This window comes from Pagrus major, chromosome 6 (genome assembly GCF_040436345.1).
Source record: "Pagrus major chromosome 6, Pma_NU_1.0".
Taxonomy (NCBI): Eukaryota; Metazoa; Chordata; class Actinopteri; order Spariformes; family Sparidae; genus Pagrus; species Pagrus major.
Window position 1 is genome coordinate 10,979,646 of NC_133220.1, and position 27,070 is coordinate 11,006,715.

At 38.7% G+C, this 27,070-nt stretch overlaps 1 protein-coding gene across 1 annotated transcript; it reads right to left on the reverse strand.

The window, feature by feature from the left end:
- Nucleotides 1–636: 636 nt before the first annotated feature.
- Nucleotides 637–26,667, reverse strand: tulp1a (TUB like protein 1a). Its single transcript, XM_073467641.1, has 15 exons — nucleotides 26,587–26,667; nucleotides 17,689–17,750; nucleotides 10,188–10,236; nucleotides 7,606–7,738; nucleotides 7,342–7,470; nucleotides 7,084–7,215; nucleotides 4,775–4,894; nucleotides 4,404–4,541; nucleotides 4,233–4,315; nucleotides 3,947–4,111; nucleotides 3,589–3,701; nucleotides 3,362–3,470; nucleotides 3,145–3,243; nucleotides 2,390–2,561; nucleotides 637–1,549 (listed from the first exon to the last, which is right to left on the reverse strand). The coding sequence occupies exons 1-15, from the start codon at nucleotides 26,665–26,667 to the stop codon at nucleotides 1,416–1,418; spliced, it is 1,719 nt and encodes a 572-aa protein (XP_073323742.1). The 3' UTR covers nucleotides 637–1,415.
- Between the last annotated feature and the right edge of the window lie 403 nt (nucleotides 26,668–27,070).

The window sequence follows — 27,070 nt, forward strand, 5'->3', positions numbered from 1 at the left end:
TTTTCATCCTGAGTGGAGCTCTTCTCGACATGTCAGGCAACTACTGCAGAACCGTGTGGGTGTCTCTGAAATCTTTCTGATTATCTGCCAGATCAGAGAAGATGATAAAGTCATAAAACATTTTTCTATTGCAACTGATTACAAACCTGCAGTATAGGGCAGAAGTTCCCAAATGGTGTGTAGCAATTCCAGGTGTGCCTTGGGATTTTGTTACAACCACAGATTATTATTGCAATAGTATTTTTTTTAAGTTATCAGTCTGCACACATTCATTTCTAAATACAGAGGCAAATTCTATACCCTAAAAAATACTTGAAAGCCCCTCATTCTACACCGTGAAGTCCAAACATCCGACTGTAGGTACAAGAAGAAAAACACATTTTTGACTGGAGGTGAACTTGAAGATGTGTTTCCAAAATAATTGTTGACTTCAAGGAAATTCATCCATGGGCTTTATTAAATAACAATATTACAACAAGCCTAGAAATGCATCAAAGGCGGTGTTCAGAAAAATAAATGAATTTCACAAAAAACACAATATAGAAAAAACCTACAGGAGCTCAAATCAGAAGAGTCAGCTGAGATAAGCAGGGAAATAAAACTTATCAAATATTTTGTCAAAACGTGACACTAGATACTGAAAACTTGAGAAATTCCTATAACAAAATACTACACGTCTATGTCTGTTACTTTAAATCTATGTATGTTACTTTAAATCTATGTATGTTACTTTATGCTGCACTGAAGTAACTAAAATATAGACAGTCTGTTGTATGAGACAGCTAATAAAGTAATATCCTTATTCTCTGTCATTTTGTGAGAGAAACCATATGTTGTTTAGAGTGTTGACATCTCTATATTCTTTTCATTATGACTTAATTCTTGGGTTGTTTGCATTTCATAGTCACATCTGACAAAAGAGATTTGTGACCTGTTGGTATTTTAGTAATACAGCACAACAAAGCCAACACATAACAGACACAGTTTAGCATCTTTTATAATGTTAGTCATCTTAAAACACCTTCATCATCGAGGCGTACCCATCAACCCCTGACAAAAAATCCACAACTCTTCAGTCAATGGAGTACTTTAACGTAACGTGTGTCTGTCTGTGATTCACAGTAATTCACACTAAAATACTGATACAAAAACCAGGACTCTCTCCTGTGACATATCATGCAAGATGAGATGATAATATGAGACCAATTTTGTTTCTTACACCTGGAATGAGTCACACGCCCATAAAGGTATTACATACCAGCAGGTTATTGTCTCATTTAAGGAACCATCGTTTGTTATCAGTGCCGTTCACAGGAAGCGTTGAGGGCGAGTCCAAAGACATGAGTTGTTCGGATGTGAGTGTGGGCGTGTTGCATACTGGTTTCAGTGTGAGCGGACGAGTGTGGATCTGTCTGTTATTCACACGCGATTTTGCCATCGAAGCTGGAGAGCGCGATGGCAAAGGCCTGCACGGCACACATCGGGTAGTTGAAGTCCAGCGTGAAAATGTCATCGGCTATTCTGCCAAACTGCATCACGATGTAGTCCACTGAAAAAACAAGGAATTGTTAATATAGATAGGTAGGTAGGTATATAGATAGATCCCGTATATACATAACTAACATTTATCTATTTAACTTCAAATAATGACAACATATTATTCAGTAATGAAATGCTAAGTGAAAATTAATAGAAATTAAACTTTGACCTTAGGGCAAAATATGAATGTTGGCAAGCTAACATGCTCAAATTGAGCAGGTTTTACTGAGCATCAGTAATTAGCTTGTTAGCATACTAACATAACTAGAACAAAACATACAGTACAGCTGAGGCTGATGGGTGTGTTCTCAGGTATTCACTCATAACCCAAGAATATAATACAAGTATTATTCTACAAATTGAAATGTTGACCTAATGATGGCACTAACAGCAACTTCTTTTTCTTGCAGCTTTCAGTCAGTCACTTACTATTTCTAGTAATGTCTAAATTTCCCGTGAATCGACGACAGTAGGACAGAAGTTTTCTCATACTCAGCATACCAGCAATAAGCTGTGTGCAGTATGGATGTCTTTGTTGACACCGTGCATGACAGAGGATTCTGGGATGCCTGATTTTGTGTATTAGTCATCTGATGGTTGGTTACACAAACATGAATCAACTAGTCAAAATATACACAGCTGGAGGTGATGGGTTTTTTTTCTGTTACCAGCTCATAAAATAATACAGGAGGATCAGGATTTTTAAATAAACCATAATTAGCATTATACCTATGAGCTAACACAAATCACAAATAGATAGATAGATAGATAGATAGATAGATAGATAGATAGATAGATAGATAGATAGATAGATAGATAGATAGATAGATAGATAGATGACAGTACTCACAGTCTTTGCTATGGACTATCTGGAAGTTCTTGATGGAGGCCTGGGTCACCCTGCCGTTAAAGTTGAGCACATGAGACGCAGTTTCATCGTTCCACACAGGCGTCTTGTTGTGAAGCTCGATCATATTTTCCATCCTTCTATTCTGGTGTCTTATTAACAAGCCGTCACAATCCTGCGAATAATTGGCAAAACAAAAGTCAGGAAAACGCCAATAAGAGTAATATGACTTGACATTTTGGCTTTGTGTTGCTCTCATAACAAACATAGCATAAATCAAGATGTGAGCAGTATGGATTTAATTTGTTGACATTGTGCACGGCAGGGGATTCTGGGACGCCAGATTTAGCTAATTAGTTATCTAATGGATTAACGCACATGAATCACCAAGTCAAAATATCCACAGGATTATTGTGGAGGTGCCTACATGATAATCCCAATTGTTCAATTTAACTTCCTCAGCAAAAAGGGTTTGTTCAAAATCATCTACCATGACTCATGTTTTTTGTGATCTGGATGAACTGACCCTTTAATAACACAGGACAGAATAGTAATAGTGAGAGTAAAGAATAGTAAGAGTAGTTTTGTGCTGGTAAACAATAATCTCAAACACATGAACGGTATGCATAATTGACAAATTAAGACAGTTTCCTTTAAATGGATTGCTCCTGGTGACCTGGGCCGCTCAGTATTGTATTCATTTTGCACTCTTTCTACTCAAAGCAATGAAAATAAAGTAAAAAATCAAATTATCTTACATTTCTTGGTCTGAAAGGTACACGGTCGTTGTCCTTGCTCATCCCTGGAATGACGACCGTCATCCTTCTGGGCCCTTTCATCCCAAGGACATTTGTTTCCTGGTTTCAGAAATAAGTGAAATCAGAATTTGGACCAATTGTTTCATCAAATGTGCCCGAAAACAGTACTCATAAAATGCATTGTAGATCATTTCTGATGAGCTGTCTCATAACTTACGTAGATGATGCCTGCTAACTCCTGCCGTGCATTAGACATGTCTGGTAGAGCTCTGTCTGGATTCAGAGCGTTGTCAAATACGGTGAACTTAGTCCCCATTAAATTGGACCTAGACAAAACATTAAAGAATTAAAAACTCACAGTAAAGGAATTCTTGGCTGATGTTAGACATGTTGTATGCTGCTTTTTAAATCAGTGAATGAATGATTTTCTGAAGTGCAGCGTACCTCAACTTTCCAACAAAATTCTCTCCACCTCTTGATAAATCTGTGGCATCAATGGAGATGAGGTAATTTGAAGTTGCGCTTTTCTTTCGTTTCCTCCCGGCCAACAGGAACGTCTACAAATAAAAAACAGACAAGCAGCTCTGATAGATGAAAGAGATATAATGTAATGTGAACAAATCCCTAAAAATGTTTAAAATGATGAACCTACTATCAGGAGTTTTATTTCATGTTTAAAGGTGTTTTTGTTTCTGTGTCTAAATCTGGCCACTTGTTGACACTGATTCCAAAAAAACATGGACATAAATATCTGCTTAACTCTTAACTATGAATCAAACTGCAATAAAGATAAAGCCCTGACCTTTTTTTCGTTGTCGAGATGAAGGTAATACAGAGGATAGAGGCTCTTGTCCATCCCTCTCTGGTCTCGAGTCACTCTGCATTTGACTGTCACGCCCTGCGGAGCCGGATCCATCACGAACTTCTCCAGGTCATCAAACTCGATCTCAGGTGTTGGAGATCTCTCCTGGGAACGACGCATAAATAAGTGCATTTTTATTATAATAACGATTGTTTATTATCTAGTACTGAAATTAAACGTGGGCTCAATGCCTTTTTTTATAGGTGAGCTGTGAGATTTGAGATACCTTTTTCTTCTTCCCTTTGCCCTTTTTCTTCTTTGATTTTTCTTCTTTTTCTGACTCAGAACCATCACTCTCTTCTGCCTTTGCTGAAGCATACAAAAAGAAAATTGTAAGATACTTTTCAGTGTTTCTCTTAAAAAAAGAGGATAGAGGATAAGTTACTGGTAAACCTGCCTTTCTTTTTTGTCTTCTTGTCTTTGTCCTTGTCTCCTGATGTTTGAAACATGGATGCTGAGCCGGCTGTGGCTTTCTTTTTTGATTTGGTTGACTTTGTCTCCTCTTCACTGTCATCACTCTCTGATTTGGCAGCTGCTCAGGGAACAGGTGTGAAGAATTTTGATTGCGTTTATTTTTTGTAGCAGCTCTTACTACGCACTAACAAGTGTTCATTGACGAAAAAGAATTTTAAAAAAGTCAACAGTCGCATCAAGATGTATGCTATACTGTAAACTCAGCTAAGATGCCAGGTCTAATTTTTAATAATGGCTTTGGAAAGAGCAGACAATAAAGTTTTCAGTTGTGATACTGCATCAAAACATAATCACCTTTCTTCTTGCTTTTTGAGTCTTTGTCTCCGCTTATCTGGAACATTGATGCTGGTTCTTTCTTCTTGTCCTTCTCCTTTGTCTTGGACTTTTTTTCCTTTCCTTCTGAATCTTTGTCCTCTGAGAAATGAGAAACAGGTAAAATTTCAAAAATGTTAACTATCCATGAATCCATGATAACAAACTGGATATCATGTCAGCGTACACTGAAGAATTTAACCTTTTATTCAAGGGCAAATAATGTACATTTCATTCCAATGTATTAGACAGTGGACAGATATTTGCTCTGCTCTCAGGCGAGGTTCGTAAGCAAGGATGAAAAGTGCCAAAACCATGAGTACATAACTTGGAATATATCAAGGCAAAGGATGCCAAATTCCTCACTTAATTCTTGTGGCACAAGTCTTGTGTCCTCAACACCTCAATTACATACACAATACTGTCAACACTTACGCCTAAAACTTGATCCACAGGGACGAACATGTCAACATCACTCCCAACATGCTGTCATATCTCAACTTGCTGACTGATCACTGCTCAAAGTTGTTTGGTTTCCCTGTATTTTTTAATGAACTTGAGGAATTGAAAGCACGTAGTCTTAGCACTTTGCTTAGGAAAGCACTTGAAGTGAACTTACTTCTCAAAATATGTCTAGTCACTGGTAAAAATGGTTTTGACTTGTTAGAATAAATGTAACTAATGTGACTAAAACACCATTTTTTATAGTAACAGTGACAGCCTGTTTCGTACATTTATACCCTGTTGGGTGCAGCAGCAACAAGCTGTGAACACAACACTGACATATCACTACCTTCAAAGCTGATATGGCGAACTTGTTGACAGGCAGTTGTCAATTTATTTATTCAGCAGATCTTTTTATTGTCGCATATAAAATCTTTGGCCTGCTGCAAAGAGCAGTGAGTGAACGAAAACAGTAAGTTGTGGGCCGGAAAAACAAAACAAAAGACTGAAACATGCTGAAAAGTTGTGTAGAGCTGAAGGCAAAAGCAGAGTCAGGTGATAGTTCTCTGTTGGTCCATCACTAAGAGCAATCACTTGATAATAGATAATAGGTCCATCATATTATTTACATAATACCATACAAATTAGGTGACAATATGTAACAGAAAAACTTACTTTAACACCTTACTGTATAATGATTCTACACATTAAAAGCATAATGAAATAAAGTATATTATGAATTCACAAGCATGAAAATGCTGACCTTGTACTGATATTGTACAAGAGAGAAGGCTAGTGATACTAGATATACGAACATGTTGCCATAGCTACCATAAGGTAGGCTACTGACGTAATTAAATCCATTTCAGTGGTTACAGGAGGTGCAGGGAGCCACAAACACAGGTTAGAGCAGGTATTCTTAAAATGACTGACAGCTGATCTGGGGTGGAGGAAGGTTAAGTTAAGCTCAGAGGCAAAAGTGCTGGAAATGATCCAACCACATTAACAGAAAGGCACAGCAACACTCTGGGCTATATCAGTAAATCAGTATTGAAGTGATAAATAGCTCAATTAAATCCATGCACTAACACTCACTTAATTTTTGCTCAATAATGAGCTACACACATTTGTTCCTTACCACATTGTTGCAGACAGGTTATTAATATTGAAATGTTTGTTTCCAAAAGAGTAAATCCAATATAATAATAATAATAATAATACACAAATATGAACATCATGGTGGGGCTACAGAAAGAGTCAGTGGATCACTGAAGTCATTAGAGTTCATCCTCTGGGGACCACAACTGTCTGTACTAAACTTCATGCCGCTTTATCCAGGAGATATTTCAGTCTGAGCAATAATGGTGGACCAACCGTCATTACCCAAGGTTTATTGAGTCCTTCAAAGTCTTCAATTATTCTCACTTACTTAGCATGCTAGTTGGCTAATCAGTGTTTTCTAATTAGGGTTGTAAAAAATTGAGAATGTGTTTGACAGATTGGAAAAACAACCGTCAAGCGTCTGACATCATTTTCTCCAGACGGATCTTGACAAACATTTCCACTTTAAACCGTAAATTTTAAGTGTAATTAAAAAGAATAACTGTCAGGATTTGAACTTTGTGGTCATCTTAATTACACTTTCCCCACATGATTACTCAAGGGCAAGCTACTCACTTGATTACTGTGTTTTGTTACCCCTGCTACCAAGTCAGTGTTTCCACTAACTCACCATTACACAATAAAATCATGTAATCCTCTTAACAACATTAGTCTGGACTTATAAGTGTTGTTTAAATCACACTGTTAATGCCCTGAGAAAACTGTTTTCCTGCTTCTTGCCGTACCTTTAGATTTAGATTTCTTTTCTTTGGCAGAACTTGCAGATGGAGAGCTGTCCTTTGTTGTCTTTTTCTTTGTCTTCTTTTTGGGGGCGTCCTCATCATCGTCATCATCGTCGTCGTCATCTGTGCCTGAATCTACAGCGATGGAAAACATTTATTACAGATGATTTCCAAAATACAACTGAATTAAGAGGTCATTTGAATGGAAGTCTTACATGTTTTCACACTCCTCAGTTTAAACACACAATACTAATGATGTACCTTTCTTCTTTTTTGGAGCACTTTTGGTTTTCTTTTTAGGCTCTTTCTCTTTCTCTTTCTCCTTCTCTTTTTCCTTTTCTGTTTCTTCTTTATCTTTTTCTGGTTTCTTTTTCTTCACCTTCTTTCCATCTATAATGTTGATAAGGGAAAAAGTGGTGTAACCACTATGATCAGATCACAGGACATGCATGCAAATATGTGATCTGTCATCTGCTATCTTCATGGCAAACACTAAAATCTTACAATCTTTTTAAAGTTACTCACTTTGGATAGCTGGATTGTCCTCTTCTGATATATCTTCACTTTTCTTTGTCTTTGTTTTTTTGGGCTTGGCCTCTTTTCCATTCAGCTTGGCTTCTGTTGTGCCATTTGTTTCCTCCTTCTTCTTTTTTACCTTCTACAGGTTTTCTTTAAAGATACAAAACAGAGTAGAGGTGAGACTTGTGGAAGAGGAACAGGACAGTAGAGAAAAGTTCATCAACACTGGACAAATTTAAGCAGGAGACATTCTTATCAAAAAATAATCATGTAACTCTTTACAAAATAGCAGCATTTAAGATCTTTAGCAGTAATAACTCACCATCACAAAGTCAGATGTGAAGCAAGGGGTAGGAAGGGAAAAAGAAAATTTAGAAGAATTGTATTGTTACTACTCGACTAAAGCTATAACATTGTGCTAGTTTGTATAAAACAGAACTTATTATTGTTATGTTCAATGGATCACACTGATTATATAAAGAATATCCTCACATCAGTGCAGTAAATGGTCGTACTTTAATAACAAATGCAGTAATAAATATGTTTAGCTTCTAGCAAAGCTCTATGATAAGTTGCTGATAGCACCTTGTATTTATGGTTTAGGTACAGGAAGTGGATAAAGCAACAAGGCATGATGTAATAACAAGGATACTTTGCACATTGCAAAACTGCATTTTCTGGAAGTTGAATAATCTATTACTATTTTCGATAACACACTTTCGTAACACACACAAAAAACATGCTTTGTAACTGGTTTATGTAACTTAGTCAGGCCTCCTCCTGAGTGCTAATAAACTTAAAATAAATACTTCACAATCACCGTAAATCTAAAATACACTTTACATCATGCATATTAGAGGACACAAGATAGAAAATATTCTAAAGTCAGTGTAGTTTAAATGTACTAACTCTTCATTGTCTGTTAGTGAGTTTCAATATAAACTGTATTGTCTGCATATTGTTTCTAAATATACTATAAATCTTTATGACACTCTCCAATTTGCTATTCTTTTGAAATGACCTGCAATATGAGCTTTCACATGGCTGGTTTACACACAAGCTTATGTTTAAATCCAAAGGGGGCTCATACCCCTGACCCTTAGTCATCCCATACAACATCCATGCATTTGTCTATGTGATCATTTCGTTTTTTTACATAAAATGTTTCCATAAGTAAAAAGAGAGCCTTGTTGTGTTATTGCCAAGAATTTCATAAGCGTGACGAGTCTAACGACTAAAACCTTTTACGAAGTGACAGGAACAGTGTGCCACTGTCCAAGTCACACAGAAGGAGGTCAGTGCAACTGCAGCCAGCAGAGACAGTAAAGGTAATCCTATTAGACGTTCATCCTGTATGATGGAGGTCTATTTGTGTCCACAACTCATTGTAATCACAGCAGATTTGACATTTGTCATATTGTAATGAATTGATGTGTCAAAGCTGTCAAGTGTAATTTTACACTCAACCCAAATGAGCATATTATTCTGTTCTATTTTTCTATTGAAGTGTTGAGAAAAGCCGAGCTTAAACATTTTTTTTAAATCAAAGTTCTTTTCTTTGTAAATTCTGTCCTTTCTTTACCCTAAAACTTTGAGAAATCTTTAAAAAAATAACTATGTAGTCTCACTGTTGCCACAGAGTGTTTTCAAATGCTTGGTTTTCATCCCGATCAGAGTATATGATTGGTAAATAATCTATGTGAAACACTTTTTAGGGACCTTTTTGCATTGCTTTGTATATTCTGGATGACAATATGTTGCCCAATTATTGCAACACAGGAAATGTTTCCAATTATTATCCATCAATCAACTGCAAAAGGAACAAATATTTTGACCTAGTTTCTGCATCTGATTGGTTTGACAGTAAGCTAAAAGTTGATTGATTGTTGATACACAAAAAAAACAACAACCTTTCCAAATAATTAAGAGTAAAGTATGAGGAAGGAACTGCTGCTGCAGTTGCACTTGGTTTGAAATTCACTGTAAGTAGTTTGGGTGAATGGATTATTGACTGTTTTCAATCCCTCATGCGTGCTTCTGCAGACACACTGCTTGGCAGATGAGTTTCATACACATGGACATCGCCAAGTGAGATGCAAATAAATTACTTATATGAAAACGGTTAGTTTCATGCTGAAGCTGCCGAGAGGGATGCTCACAGTTTGAAGGCATGTCTGAATTGCGTCTCTGTTGATAAGATGTCTCTCGTGATTAACTACTTCCTGTGTACAGAGCAGTTACCTCACATGTGGGTCAGAGATTATTTTCTATGTTAGAATTCTTCTAAATGTCTCTGACTCAGATTTAAATAACTAACATAGTCAACAGCAAGACAATAAAAGATTAAAAAAAATATCTCATGAATGCATCGCACCCCAACACTAAACTCTGCATGGACAACGTATAAATATTGTTGTATGACAACAGCAAAGTAAGAATACAAAGTACAAAAATGTAACCTTTGATATCCCTTAGGTCTCACTCTCCAGATATCATTACATGCCATCACTACACAGCCGAACACTGAAAAGTAATCTTATTTGAAAGTCAATAAAAAAATCCACAAGACCACAACCCCACCCTTTTACCTTCTCTGCAGACATGGCTTGGCCTCCAACTTCAGCTCTACCACTGCTTCTCTTTAGAGGTTAGAAAATAAAAAAGCAGGCTTCTCAGCAGAGATAATGAAAGAGTGGGAAAGCCCTGTACTCACTGCGTCTCCATCAGCAAAAGTTGTTAATAGGATTTATGTGTAAAGCCATCTGCTCTGTAGAAACACGTCAATGGGAGAAACCAACAAAGGCTCAGGAGGAGGGAGAAGATTTGTGTTTACCATGGGTGCACACTGTCCAGAGACCTAAAACTCTTTTCTGCATCCGAGATACCTGTGTTAGCTTTAACTCAGCTATCACAAGGTGCTCGTCCTTTTCCCCCTACACACCTACTGAAGAATAGGTCAGACTGCCAGCCATATCTTTAGCTCAAGTCTAATATCTTCATTTATTGTTTCCAGCTTTCCATTGAAGGGATTTTACTACTTCTTCTTTTTTTATTTAAATCTAAATGAAAAGATTTACCTGAACCTGCAGCCGCTGGTCTGAAGCAGAGTCCTCATCCTCTTGGATCCTGGGACAAAAAAATGACAGCTGCATGTTACTGATGAAATATAATGATATCAGTAAGCTGTTAATTATCATAGCAATTCCATCATTTAATACAATTGTGTCATTTTGGTGTCAGCAAAATACTTAGGTAAGGCTTTTATTTTTCTATACAGTAAATAATATTGATCACTTACTTTTATATATGTCATCTGTAATAGTGCTGTAATAGCGATTTTCATTATCGATTTATCAATTAATTAATCATTTGGTGCTTAAAAAAATATATAGATAAAAAAATATGTCCAGTCACAATTTGGCATATGAATATTGCAAATTCTAAACCCCTTACGTATTCATTTAAGCATAGTTTCTAAGGTATTAACCAGTTTATTTATCTTCCATGGCGTAGAAAATAAAGAAAAAGGCAAATATTTACATCCGAGGAGCTGGAACTAATGAATATTATGCATTTTGGCTTAAAAAACAAATCACTGATTGTCTGTCTATCTATATATCTATTAAAGAACAAAATATTTAAGCGCAGTGTTCATATTTTGCCTGCCAGCGGCCACCAAAACTTCTCATCTTGTGCTTCCCATAGCTGAGTATGCTCTGTAGTACACAGAGTCATTCTTACACTAACAGGTCACACAGGCTATGAGAATTGGGCCTATGTAGGTCTGCCTGACAACAACGATTAAAGTGTTCCCTTGATACTTAATTGGTTTAACACCTCTTGGCTAATACAAGAGGAAATGTGTGTGTTAAAGCAGTGAAAAACATTCAGAAAACTGAGATGGCTTCATATGAAAAAATCTGGGATTACACATTGTTTGTATTACTGTGCTGACATACCCGTCCTCTGTCCAGGCGTCTTTCACGATGTGATTGTGCAGAGGCATTGCTGATGAGTAAAGAGGTTACATCCGGATTTTGGTCTTAGTGAGCAAGCATGAGAAAGGGATTGTACTGACTGAAGGATACCCAATGTAAATCTCTGTACTTGTATGTAAAACTCCCTGTATGTAAAAGTATTAACATAAAAACATGCATAAATACAATCTCACCAATTATGTAGGTGTTGTTCTTGGCAGCAGTGTGATCATATCCATCCAGTTTGTGAATCCCAACAAGGCTCCCTACACATCCTGTAACCCACAGAGGGGTCACATGACCCGACTTCTAAGAGGATTTTTAACAAAGCAACAGGTCCCCCCATCGACTACCACACAACCATGAAGCCCGACCCTTCAACTGGGATTACTGTAATCAGCTACTCTCCATCTGTGAGCATTTCTAGGATGAATTTGACATAAACACTTCAGAGGATTCCAATTGCATGAAAATTCACTGAGCTGAGGAAAAGTAACACAGATTCCGGTTGGACAAAATGGGTGTGATTATAATTAAGGTGTGTATAAATAAACAAGGGTAAAGTACAATCATCAAGAGCCAAATAGGGAGGTTTGAGGCCAGAGGGTCACTTGTTTAATCCAGGTATAATGGTAGCAATAGTGAAAAATAAAGGTTCTCTTTCCCTTGACAGCTACAGGTCAGATGCCTTTAATGATATACTCTCTGTTTGCTCCAATGGAACAGCATGGTGACCTGTATTTGACCTGAAGTGTGCAACAGTGTGAGCATGACGCAAGATGATGCTAAACACTACGGCATGTGGACAACAGTAACAGAAAGAAACACAGACAACTACAGTGGGACACAAACCTGCCACAGAGACACAAAACACCTAAAAAGACAAAACTATCATAAACTATAACAAAGAGACACAAAACAACTACAAAAAGACCAAAGATAACTACAAAGAAACACAAAACTGCCACAAAGAGACAGCAAATAACTACAAAGAGATACAAAACAATTACAAACAGACACAAATCAAACCAAAGGAACACAAAACTATCACAAAGAGAAACAAAACAACGACAAAGGGACACAAACAAATTACAATGGAACGCAAAACTACCAGAAAAAAGAGACTAAATGACTACAAACAGACACTGTTTCTCTTTCAATCTGGGTGTGCTCTCCAATAAAGGAGGGGTGGGGGGCATTTTATATGTCTGTGCCCAGGGGCTTGTTGTCTCATTATCCTTCCTTGACAAAGAAGTGTCAGCACAGTGTATTACAAACAAAGTGTGATTTCCTCAGCCGGCCACCAGATGCTGCTGTACCCCAAGAGACAGGAAACAATACAAGAAGCAGCTGTGAGGCACCAGGGGGCACAAGGTACCGTAACACACTTACATATTTTAAAAAATAACTGTCTAAAATATGTAATTATCCATCGTAAGGGTCTACAGCCTCAAACTCCATTTCATGCTTGTCTGGTTGTAGTCCCAGAGCTCACGAGGAGCTGGGAGCAGAGTCAAAACAGCTGAAGTGAACAAAAGTACATGTGATAGGAAATAAAGAAGGAAAAATAATGTGTTTTGTAGTTTTATAAGGCCAGACTCTTTGTCTCTCCCCATCACAGTGCGGCTCGGGCTGTCCAGTCTGCTGACTGTTGAAAAGGGTCTAGACTAATAGCTTTGCTGGCATTTCTGCAAACGCTTGACAGTAACATGGCAGTTGGCAGGCGGCCTAAGGAAGGCCAGCGACCTCAAGGGAGCAGCGGAGAAGCCATCGAGATCTTAAAGAGACAGACTGCAGTGAGTTTCTCACCAAACACTGTTTCCAATCAATTTTCATGTCACTTGTGTTTTATTACTGCGAGCGAGATGGTAAACATTGTTGAAGCAAGGAGAAGCAGCGGGAGTATACCAGAGAGGCTGTAAAACCAGCTCTTACTATACCAACAACTGTAACAACAAGCCTGAATGAAATGAAAACACATTAATCAAAGTTATGGTGAAACGGGAACCATTCAGAGCAGTTGTGCAAACACTAAGCCAGGAAGAATTATGTTAAATACATAAAGGTAGAGCTTCCAGTGGCAGTGACCTGTGTTTGAGGAGGGGGTATGATGATGATATTTTAGTTCACCCATGGGTTCAGTGCTGAAACAGCACGTTGCTGAGGACGTGAACCCGGTGGCACTGTAAAGCCGGGTGAATCATCAACTCAGAGAGCGCTCGTATCTCAGGAAGGACAAACAATGAAGACGAAACAGGAAAATCTGGAGTAAATGAATCTATCCCCAAAGGAAGGATTGTTCGAGATAGGTGGAGGGGTAGAAAAAAAGACAATGGCAGGAGGTCTCGTCCATTCATTACAAATGGAAAGATGCTATTCAGGAGCAAAAATAGTCTCTTGGGTTGTTGATAAATTGAAACTCACAACCTCATGCTGTTGATTCAACAAGGTCACATCCTGGAAAATGGAGAGACAAGTTAACTATTATTAGAATTATATTACTGGTGTGGAAAATAGTATTATTTTGGCCTGAGGGTGACGCCATAGGAAAGTGTGATCAAAAAGGTCGGTCTCAATCGGTTGTCCACGTCAGCTGAGCTAATATTAATAATGTAAACAATTCTTGATATTTTTAAAATTGTTCAGTTTAGGCTTGCTTACATTATCATGTGAGAATATAGATGTTAGCTCCTTTTTTCCAAAAAGTTCCACAACTACGTTAAAGTCTGTGCAAACGTAATCAGTTTTATATGAAGCAAATCCTCAGAAGACAGTAATGCCATTTCAGAGGCCTACTATGAAAAAAATGTAAAAGTTACAAAATGTATTCGTTATCTCTGGACTCGAAAAAAAACCAAAACGTGTTGGTTCCCAGCAAGTGTACACCCAACGTGACATCAGGTAATTATTTGGCACTCGAGTTTTGCATTATTTGTCCGTCACCATCTTGTTTTTTTGGTGCCGGAAGTGACCATATTTGGACAAGAGGGTGGAGCTGGGGAGGATATCCTGATTGGGATCTGACTGAGAGGACACGTCTTCGCTTACATACTAAAAGACTTCTTGTTGACACCAGTGGAGTCGCCCCCTGCAGGCTATTAGAAGGAATGCAGTGTTTGAGCCACTGCTGCATTTGCTTAATTTTTTTAGATCTGGAAGCTAACGAATTAAGTATCTGTTACTCTAAATGTAAAATTATCTCTTTATTTGTACACATGTGGCCTTCACTGGACCACCATGGTTGACTTGGTGAAAGGACAAAAGACAAAGCTGAAACAGAAGTTCCTCAGGAAGGCTCAAGCAGCCATGTGCCAAATCTGGAACACTCCTTCACCTCCTCTCTTCCTTGATAATAAAATCTTCCCGGCAGGATACCAGGGGATCTTATTATGACTATACAACACAAAGTGCCCTTATTGACCCATAAGATAGAATAATTGGAGGAGAGGCCATCGAAATACACAAAGATGCTCACTGGATGGTCCCAGTGGAGCGACGTAGTCCTCAGACACTGGCGCCATTGAGACCATTAAGGTTAATGCACTGTCGCATGCATGCACTCATGATATTAAACTGGCCATAGACAACTTTTTTGCTTTAACTTATTCTGAAGTAAATACCGATTGCAGAATGTAATGGCGGTAGAAAAATGATACCATCCACATGTAGATTGGTTTCCTATAAACCTTGCATTCACTATGATATTCAGTCTGCCACCAGGCTCGATTTTTCCAGCGGAAATGAAGAAATTATGGCACAAAGAAAGCGCTTCTGCCATTGTCATTGTTTTCCCTGGTTGCCGTGCAGGTAATGGTGCAACAACTGGAATAACTGTGGAAGCTGACGGAGGAGGTAAGGAAGGCAAAAAGGGAGAGTGATAGAATAGATAGAAACCTGCATTCTTCCTACTAGACTAATAAGTAACAAAATCCGCCGACTTATTAAAGGTGTTATTTGTAAGAAAAGTTGATTTTTGAGTCTCACTCCCAAGTCTTCAAATAATAACGCTTTGGGATGGCGGCCGACCTGTCCTACAATCCCAAAGTGTCAGTTTTTGGGAATCATACAGCGTCATTATTTTATGAGTTGGGAATGAGACTCAGAAATCAGCTTTTCTTACAAATAGCACCTTTAATGCAAGTGTTTTACTCTGCTTTTTCATGAGACTGAGATCAGGATTCCTGGTCAAATTGAGTTCTTAGGTTCTGTTTTGCTTTGGGCAGTAGCCAGGCTGTTAGCCATGTTGCTATCGCTGTCTTTGCTGCAGCGGCATTAAGGGTTAGGGAGGGGGAATTTGAAAAGTTGTTTGTTTTGGCTTTGAGTAGAATTGGGACCAATGACCTGCACAATTGCAGACTGAAAATTTGAGAATTCTAGTGGTATATGGACCATTTTTGCACTATTTATTGTGTCAAACAGCTGGAAGAGCATGTTTTCACATATATTTTGTGTGTTTTTGGCAGCATCCTGCATGTACAGTATGCTAGCAACTGTAAAGACACAACTGTGTTTTTACAACCTCTGAGAAAAAGCAGGTGTCATAATTTTTACAGCTTACAGTAGGTTATATGAACTTCACACCCTTCCCATTGTGTAGATAACTGTGAGGGTTCAATGTGTTTCTGGAGTACAGTAACAGTAGTTTACAACGGTGCACTTTTAGTCCTGTAGGGAATTATTTTTGGCATTTTTTAATAAGATTTCAGTTTGTGCTGTATGTGGAAAAATGTCTCAGATAACTGTGTCCTCCATATAACACCTGCAAAAAGAGGCTTTACAATAAAACAAGGATGCTGTAGGAGAGAGAGCCTTACTTTAACCTACTTTTGTGCACTTTCTGTCATTGAGTGCATTATTCTTTAAAACTATTCAGAGTTAATGTTGCAGGGAAACAACATTGCAAGAGAAGCAAAAAAACGTTGAAGGTTAGATGAGAATCCTTGAGCCTCTCAGAGCAGAAATAAAGGCAAAGCAGCCAGAACCTTGTGTGAACTGTAACACAAGCAGCGCTGAGCCTCGTGAGAGCTTGACACACATCTGAAATGGAGGACAAAGTATCCAGGAAATAGTGCTGTTGCTTGCATTTCCTATTCTCTGGGTGTCTGTGATACAGACCAGCCTCTCCGGAGCAATCCAGTCTACCGTGGATCTCTAACAGATGAACAGCTGCCTTAACGACTGAGCTGGCCCGAGCTGGCATTACCCTGAGAGCAGAGAGTAAAAGTCCTGAGAGCGGTCACTGCCCTGAGTCCCTGAGAGAGAGAGAGGGTGGCGGGAGAGAGAGTGCAAAGAGCCAGCACTCCCCTTGGAGACTTGTCCCCTCCGTTTTTCTGAAACAGGCAGTGCTCTTTTGAAACTGTGCCAATGGAGGCTGGCCCAAGCACTCGCAGCTGAAACTTTTACAAGCTCGGTGTTCGCGAGCAGGAAGAGAAAGACAGAGTTAAGATTTGTAAAGGGAGTTTGCAGCTTCTCTTCTTCGACCTGCCTGAGGTTTCAGCACAGTGATTCATGCTTGCTTTTTTGATCATTTACACTACAAATTCTTCAAGAATACAAACAGAAATGATCTGGAGAGACTGCATGAAGCGAGAAAGGATTTTAAGTATATGTATGGAGATAATTGCTTAAAAGAATGAAGAGTCTGTGATGTCACACAGAAGGCTGCCTTGGATATTGCCTGAGGAAAGATACTGATGAGTGTCTGTGGCACTCTGTGGTCGTGGACCCCTTTGAAAATTAAAACGCCCTATTCAAGACTTGCACATTGGATTATTTTAGTGTGTTCAGTTTCTTGGTGACGGTCCACGGGAAACATTATTTTTGGATTTGCGTGTTCCCAGAGATTGACCCTTCCCTTGCCCTTATTTGCGTTTTAGAGCTCCATGACACATTCTGTTACATGAGGATGTATTGTGGTAAACATCCCAGACCACTCGTTTGGTTTGTTATGTTGACAGTAAACACTGGTTTCCGCTCACGAGTACAATAAAAATGAAATCAGAGCGTCGGTGGTTGCCATGTTCTTCTACAGACTTTGCAACAAATCTGAATTAAAACACAGGCAGGTGCAGAACAACTAAAGACGTGCAGAGTGACTACCGAAAATGGGAACCGTGAGGCATGTACTACCCGGGAATGCTGCCAACTGCTGACAAAAGGTTTTACTGCACGGCTCTGGGACAAGCCTTTAACTCATTTGCTCTGAAATGCTTCAGGAATATCTGGCACTGAATTGTTTGGCCAACTGAAGATAAATCTGTCAAACCTTCTGGCTTTGTTACAAGACAGCATGTAAGTACTCACTTCTGATTCCTTAACCCAAGCTTATTTCTCCGTCTGTCTCTCTCTGTTTCATTCCCCACTCTCAGCCCTTAATCCTACAGTCAAGTGAGATGTCTATTTGATGACATATAATCTACAGTTCATGCAAGTCACAGAGTTGACTTGCCACACACACAAAAAAAAAACATCGGTCTACTTTTATACATATTCCAGGTGGATTTCGTATCTTTGGTGGGAGTGTGTAAGCACAATTTGTGACTTCATGATTTCTTTTCCTGCCTCTCTTTCTCCTCACTGTTTCTCCCTCTTGGCAGCAGGGCAAAAGTGGGCAGGGAGAGAGGAGGGCATGGCCCAGAAACTGCTCTCAAGCCCCAGCCCCTGTTCAAGTGGGGTTGCTCGCTGGTACACTACTCAGCCTTTCCCTTGTCTTGCAGGCGAAAGAGAGGGATGTGGAAATGCATTCTTGTCTCATTTCTAACCCACTTTTTTTTTTCTTTTACGCCGCCACCATGGCCTAATTCTCTGCGGGTGAACACTAGCCTGACCTGTACAAAAAAACTCACCTCCAGGTATTTCTCATTTTTGATTCTGCCTTTGTTTGGGCCTCGATATTCCTCTTTGTACTGAATATCTCATTTCTGTTGCACTTTTACACTTCTTTTTCTATCACCTTCCACACTGTACACGTGTCTGCTTTGCCTGCAACGAACACAATGTCGAAATCGCCACCATTTCTGCTCGGTTGAGACACAACGGGAGTTTGTTTTAAATAATGCTGTTTCCTGGATTAAATGCATTAAAAGATAATTACCAAAGCATTTGTATATAGTTACTGTAATGAGCAGTCTGTTTACATAGTACGGTTCAATAAACCACATGCCCTGAGTAAAAAGACATTCAAGTGGTTGTGTTACTGCCTCTTAAAGTACAAGACTGTAATAAAAAACAACATTTAAGTATAATTTACAGTCGGAGCCTAAAGACACTTCAACTCCAGCGGCTTGAACAAACAAATTTCACCCCATCAAAAGTGATTATTACCTGACATTTCCTCAAACAGGATATTATCAGAGACAAAAGGCATTTAACCCTTTTCATGAAACATTTCGGTTTCTGAGTTGGGGAGTTGCTACGTAGGTGCGACAAACAAGAGGCAACATAAAATATCCTTTAGCTGTACGGTGGCTACTGTTCACCATGTATTTTATCACAAAATGAATATTCAAAATAATATGTTGTTTTGTATATCATACAGGAAAATCGTGTGTACTTTCCTTAAGTGTTTTTGAACGCTGCTGTTTGATAGACCTGTTCACAAACCAGTATGAACCAGATCCCTCTGTTGGAAGCATTGTTCTATACATGAAGGGGCTTGTATTGCATGATTGCAGGGTCTCAGTTTCAGATCAAGCCTTTTCGGGTTATTTGGGTTTGTTTTGTAACCACAAAAAATGCGAAAAGCTATTAAAAGACATTAATAAAACTGGTTTAATACACTTTTTTTTTTTTACTGATTTTACTCTAAATGAACCGAACTGCAAACTGACTGTGTAAACGTTTTGCCACATGCTACTTGGTATGTAGTTGTGTGTGGTTTTTGTTTGCATACAGTCCAGTCAGCTTTTGTGTTTGAGTATGTGATAACGACAGATTATGGCATACTGTACTGTGCAGATAGGGTGAATGAAGAAAAGAAGGTGGAGGGTGCAGGGCGAATGGGCAGACCGAGAGTAATTGAACTTATTTCCTCCTCCCCCACACTTATCCTCAGATGAACTCGCTATGCTGCTTGATGACATGTTGTTTGGAAAGCCATATCCTCAGCTATTTGCGTTTCTCTCCTCCCCATGGTTGGAATGACTCTGTGGTGACCAGGATCAAAGTCTCTTTTTTTTTGGCTGTTGTTTTTATCAGGTCATACTGCATACACACATTCAGCTCTTCCTGTTTGTTAGTAAAACTGTTTCGTGGGCTATAAACAGCATTTGATTTGACTCTTTTGACTTGCAAAAAAAAAAAAAATACCACTTACAGCTGTTCTAGTTTTGAGCAAAAGCCATGAGAGATCTGTCTTGAGAGTAACATCTGGAAGGTCCAGATGTTCCCCCAGTGTCCTCACATTTGTTTTAACCTGTGTGGAATATTAGATTGGCAGGTTTCCCGTGACAGGATATAGAGCCACGTATGACAATAGTTCACTGAACTAACTTTCAGACACTCTCTTTGTGATCGTCTAACTTTCAGTCTCTCTTTCTGTTGAGTAACTTTGACTAAAATAAACCATAAAAAGCACTTGCAAAGACTTTTTTCCCCCTGGTTTCTTATGAATATCATTGTGTGTATAGCAAAGATCCATCTTTCATTATTTACCGGGTGGTTAATACAGAAGAATATAGATGCGACACACAAGCCAGGACAGACAGGACACGTCCACAGCCCGTAAGGGAATACGCACCACAAAGAACAGTCCTCAAGCCTCATGACTACAATAAAAAAACATGAAATAAACAACCCACAATAAAGCACTTTAAACACTTCACACAAAATGAAAATGTATAAAGTACATGTCATCAGCACTAGCCTTTAGAGTGGTGTAAAATTTTATTTTATCCAAAATCATCAAGATCAGTATGAGTATGCTTTAAAACTGGATTTTTGTTGCACCGTTACCCTTTGGATACATTGTACTTTATACAATTATACAATTATATTGGTAGCAATTTAGATATCATGATGCTGAATGTGTTAAAAAGTAAACAGTAGACACACACTAGGGCTGCACAATTAATCCAAAATAATCGAAATCGCAATGTGACTACGTGCAATATCCAAATTGCAAGAACTGTTGTGTTTTAATGAAATTTTGTATCGCTGTAGAGACGCTCTGGCCCACAAAGCTCGTTCTCCAGATGTAATAAAACATGTTTCTTTGGCAGAGACTGGGAGAAACGCCACATCATCATGATTTTACTAGTTTCTCAATGACAATGAAAAAAGTGATGTCAAATTTAATCACCCATAATAATCATGAATTATATCGCAATTGCAAAATAATTGCAATAACACCTTTTGACCATATCATGCAGCCCTAACAGACAAAGCACAACTAGTGATCACACCTATGCACGACACTCGGTTTCACGGCAAAAGAAAAAAAAAGTGCCACGCACCCAATTTTTGTTTGGTCCAGTGACTCCCCAGCTTGGGGTATCAGTCCCCACAATGGGTTGTAAGAATAATCTAATGGGTCACGAACGATTGGTAGGGCAGTAAATGAGAAAAAACTTAATTCTGCAACACAAAATTATGTTTATTTTTCTCACTTTATTTTTTTTTTGTTATTACTGTATTACTGCATAGTTTTATCCCAAATTAGACAAACTGAGAAAGGATTCCATAATCCCTTAAAGAATCATTTGAATCTTTTTAATGCGTCAGCAATCTCAGAACCCATCGGCTATGGTCTCATGATGATTTACCCTCTGGGGCCAACAGCAAATGTTTCTGGGTTTCCAGTGTAGCCAGCAGATGTCCGGATAAAGGATAACTTATAACCAGGCCAAGACTTCCTCCTCCAATTGCCAATAGTTGTTTACAGTCTGATTAGCAACTTGAGACGCGAGAATGGAGTTGAGAGACAACTTATATACAGATATCTGTATATGAATGCAGATCTATTTTTGAAAATCAAATAAAAAGCTAAATTGTCGTCAAAGGATAACCGATGGGTTGTGAGACTGCATTTCGGCCAATTTATTCCACCTATTTGCTCTCCACACGGACTGTTTACTTGCATGCAACCAAGGCCAGCTCAAATGTGATTGATCAATACTTGGTCTACAAATGGACTACAAACAGAAACTAGAAAACTTCCAATACACTAATCTTGTCCCTCATATGCAGATACTGTATCTCTTTAACACAAGCACAAGCAAAAAAAAAAAGCTTGTTAGCCACCAAACTATACAACTACTTTAAATTTTTGTCTTTTATATTTACCCCAAGCTCCGAAGATTTACAGTAAGGTCTGAGTGCTCATCTGATACTTAAAAAGAATATGTGGTTTTGGAAAAAAATACCATAAAAAGAGAATAAAAAGTAAAAATGAAAATGGCAAAAAATAAAAAAAGGAACTTAAACAGAAGAAGTGACTTTGTGTGTGTGGTATGATATGTAAGCAATTTTTGATATCTCCTAAAAATGGAAAATTAAAAATAAAATTGTCGTGAGTCGACAATTGAAACGTCTCACTTTCAACAGGGATAACATTGTCACAGTCATTATGCTGATTAGGTTTACACATTCAAACTCAGACTGGACAGAATTGCCCCTCTGGAATCAATTTGCAAGTGCTTTTTGTGAGGAAAAAATGGAGGTTAGCTCAGTTATTTGATGCTCCATTGAAATGACAATTCATTTGGAAATTGTGTTCCAAATAAAGACGTCAAGACAGTTACTGACAGTGAAGATGTGGCAGACTGGGTCGGCCTGCCAGATGGACATAAAGTATTGCTGACCTGTGTTTATTAAACAGGATGCATCACAGATGATGAGACTCAGCTGAAACCTCAGGCTCATCCAAAACATAACCACTTGCCCAACATATGGACAAAGTCTGCTTATGGAACAATGGACCTTTCTCTAGATGTGTGAACACCTAGCTCACACAGCACGGACACTACACTGAGCATCTGGCAGCAGGCTATGCCACCATACCTTATTGTGTGGCATCATTCCCCCTTTCTGACATGGCATCCTCTCATTGCTTGGCTGCCAATACTCTCCTCCCCCCTCAGTGGTAGGTTCTGCCATGCTGCATCCACGACATCACCCCCTTTTTTGTCTCATTGAGATTCAGCTTGGCACGCAGACAATGCCCTTTTCTTGGCACCAAATATTGGAGAGCGCCGCATAAGAGAACCAACCTCAGTCTTTTCCCTCACAGTCGTCCCCCGTATTCCGCCGATCATCATGGACCAACGCCAACTTGTAATGGGTATTTTTTGTGCCGTCGTCTTCTAAATTCTCAGTTTATTCCGCGATAAGAATATCTTAAGTAAAATGTTTACTATTGTAAGACGGATGCTCTAGGCATCTCTATCTGAAGCAACAATGAATTGTGTCAGCGATATGTTGATTGCTCTTGTGTTCAGTGAGTCTTAAATGAAGGTAATGGATTTATATTTCCATTCCATCGTTTTACTCTGCAACAGAGCAGCCATTTTCCTATCAGCAGCAGCTTGGGGATAGCTGTGAAAGTCAAACCACAACTTCCGGTTGTAAAAAAAAAAAAAAAAAGAGAGAGAGAGAGAAAGAGAGAAAGAAACATTTCCTTTAGTTTTTGGTTGCAAACGTACCAATTAACTTGTATGGACTTGTAATGGAGGTGCTAGTTGATTTACAGAAGTTGATGCACAATCACGAACAGGACATTTTGAAACAATTAAGGTAAGAATGACTAAAAAAAATCAAGTAGTAGTACCGGTGTGCATGCCTCACTGGCCTGTGGTTGAGAGATCTATTCTGCTTGTGAATCACAACTTCTGTATAAAGTTATGGTAGCTGTGCAGTGATCTTCAAATATACTAAGGCAGAAGGATGGATGATTTTTTAATGAAACACTGAACGTCTGTATTTAAAGAGGCAGTTCACCTCTAAATGTAAAATATATACTTTTCCTCTTACCTGTCATGCTATTTATCCATCTAGATCGTTTTGGTGTGGGTTGCCGAGCTTTGGAGATATCTACTGGAGGGATGTCTGCCTTCTCACGAATAGCTAACTCAGCTAACGTCACAGTCCAGCCGAGCAGGAATGTCTGGTAACACCCAGACCCGCAAAAGTTCCCTAACCGTAACCAAGTGAAGGCATACAAAACTCCCCAGAGATAATCTGCGGTAATCTACAGTTGATATCTAGTATTTGCTGCAGAAAAGGTCGGCATTAATTTTTACATCCTACACTGTCACAAGCACAAGCCTCTCGTCTATGATTAGATGCAAAAGGTCTGTGGATTATCTTGCAGTTAGTTTTTCAAAATGTTGAAACTGAATAGATCAAAAAGGGAAGAGCATCTTGTTATTTTTATTTGATTTTTTTTTATTTTTACTTTAGATATTATCTGGCTTTTACAGCGAGATGAAAATAAAAAAGCAACTTTTGAGTTGTATTGCTTCTTGTGGTGTAAGCTGTAAGCTGTACAGTAAGTAGTAGTTTTAATAACTAACATGGACTGGACAGGTTCCAGTCCAGTCCATGACCCATCATCACAAATTTTCTTAGTAGTCCACACAACTTTTCTTGTATAAAAAGTTTAACCCACTTCTGTTTTCACTCCATCCCCTCTGCCAGCCAGTTAGAAGAGTTTGATACCATTTACCGTCTAATTAATTCAACATCTCAATTAAGGCCTCCCACTCTCTGATGCCCCTGTGCCTTTTCATTATGGCCCGATGAGCATGGCCTGGCACCGCAGCCGCACTGACTGCCAAAACATTTCAATCACTGTCGGCATTAATTAGGCCAAAGAGGAATTCAGAATGTTAATGAACTGCCCAGCCGCTTTTCAGCGACCATGGTTCACATGCTAATTTATGCAAAGTGTCCTAGCTTTTGCATGGGTTGACCAGCGTCGTCTACCATAACAGTGTCTGGGCTCAGTCAGCTCAGCCAAAGTATGGCTCTGTCGGGGCCCAGACAGCTCTGCCCAGCTTGTGTCCCAGACTCTAGTTGGCACAGTAAACAGACTCCTTTTTCAATGGACTTGAAGTGGCTTTCACACTGAGCATAAAGGGCAATTTTCTGAAGTCAAACCATCAGCTCCTCTGTTAAAACTTCCCAAGCAACACCAAAATCACTAGCAGTATTTCTTAACATGCATTTGTTAATCAGCTCTCTGAAATTATGAATGAGCAATTTCTTAAGCCAGGCTCAACATCCCAAATACCATTATTTGGGGAAAAATAAAGAGTCGAATTTAGGGATATCGATTGGAAGGCGGAGGCAGAAGCCAGCAGGTTGCACCCCAGATGTTGTGTGCTGGCGCCAAACTCCATAAAATGGCCGTGGTACTGCCATTTTACATTTTTCTTCCTTTGCTTTACATTCTGGTTGAAGAGACATAATGGACCAAACCAGGGGTGAAGCTTGTTTAAAGTGAACTATTTTTTAAGCCTGTTGTAAGGCAAAGCTAGAAAGACCCAAGCCAAGTTCAAGAGTAAAATAGACGCTAATTCTTGGCACAGCTGCCCTTCATTACATGCCAATTTCCCAGGAAGTGATTTTTACCTTGCAGGATTACACAAATTACCACATGTTCTGTGGTGACACAAGCGTATTTGCAGGTCATTAAGAAAGTATTTCTTTTGCACTTTTCCAGTATGCTAATGTCCAGTGTGTCCATCACCTGTTGGTCTTCAGGAGTGGCCAAATACATCAATGCTGACCAATGCAAGTGTTCAGATACTGTATATCACTTACATACAGTGAACAAGGTAGTCGTGTCAGACTGGTTGTAACCCTTAAGAAACAAGCCTTTTACAACTCCGGCAACAATGTGGTGAGTCAAGTGAGGAAATTGCTCTCAGAGGGAAATTCCTGATAAAACTGTTACCAGACAACTTCATTCCATGGCAGGTGTTGTATTGAAATAATGTGGCTTAACATTATTGTGCAACATTGTTTAACATTATTATTATTGTGCATGTTTTGACTATTATTTTGGATGTAATTTTAGTAATTTGCTACAAAAAATCACCATAAATCTTAAAATGTTTTGACAGTTACATGAATGCATTTGAAAGTCTACTTTGTTAGGTTTCCCTGTGAAGCTTCTAAACTAGGGCTTGGCAATACATACACTATATATCGTTACTGTGATATGAGACTATATACCGTCTGAGATTTTGGTTGTCATTATATTTTAACCTGAACTGTAATTTGAATTTACCAGACTGTTCTACCTGTCTTAAAACCCGCCTTTACTGGTGATTATTTAGCATAATTATCATTGTGTTAATATTTTGAGAAAGTACAGATAGTTATACCTGCGATATTTGATTTTGTCACTCAAGGAAATGTGAAAATATCGAGATATACATCATGTATTGTGATACTACCTAAAAATATCATATTATTTTAAGGTCATATACTACACTAAACACAATCTGAAATTATTAGATGAGATTAAACCTTCCAATCTAGGCCTATATGCAGAACAAAAGATATTTTGTTAACCATTGTTGGCCCCTGGTGAATCAAAAAAATTAACTTATTCTCTCTTTATTTTTGTCTTACAGCCTGACTGACACGTTTCCACTGGTACCTGTACAAGTTTCTGTCCTTAAGGCTGAGGTAGTAGATTGAATAGTTGTGGGGTTTAGATCCTCCCTCTGAGATAACTATACAGTCTACTGTCTTTCCTGAGGAGACAGGTTGATCTGCTGTGATGCCGAAGCGTGAATGTACAAGAAGCTTCATGGATGAATTAATTTAAGAGATAACAATAACCTCTGCGGAGGAAATTGCTGACACAACAAAGACTTGACACATTTGATGGTGCTGGTCTATCATAACAACACATATCAAAGTAGGTTCATATTGACTGAAGTCTTGTTTTTAAGGATATTCATTGCTGCCTAGAGTTGAGCCTAGCAAGGTGAGGTAGTAGGTTGTATAGTTTGTGGGATGGAGTAAATCCTACTCAGGTGATAACTATACAGTCTATTACCTTCCTTGAGAGGTACAATGAGTGCTTGGAACGAAGCTCACTCACACTGGACGAGTGGTGACGGAGCCACTCTGACGCCATCTTGTGGCCAAAGACTATCATCGCTCTGGACATTTTTAAGCTTTAGGACTTCGACTGTGTGTATTTGGGGCTTAAAGGAGGTCCTAAGCCTGAGATAAGTTATAGGTGGTCAAGGTAAAGGTAACTTCCTGGCTTTTGCTGGATTATAAATAAATAATTAAAATCAGTGCTTTATGTTTTTGTTACTTTGCTTCATGTATTGTCACCTGAAAAACACAAATCCACTGTGGACATAAAGAGGAAGTGAAACATGATGTCACCAGTTGTAATGGGGTCATATATTGAGAACTTGATGGCACAACTGGATGGCAAGGGTTGTTTAACATACAATGCTCTGTGATATAAATAAAGATTAAAATAAATTAAAACATTTGATTCCCTACTGCATTGATGATAAAGTTTA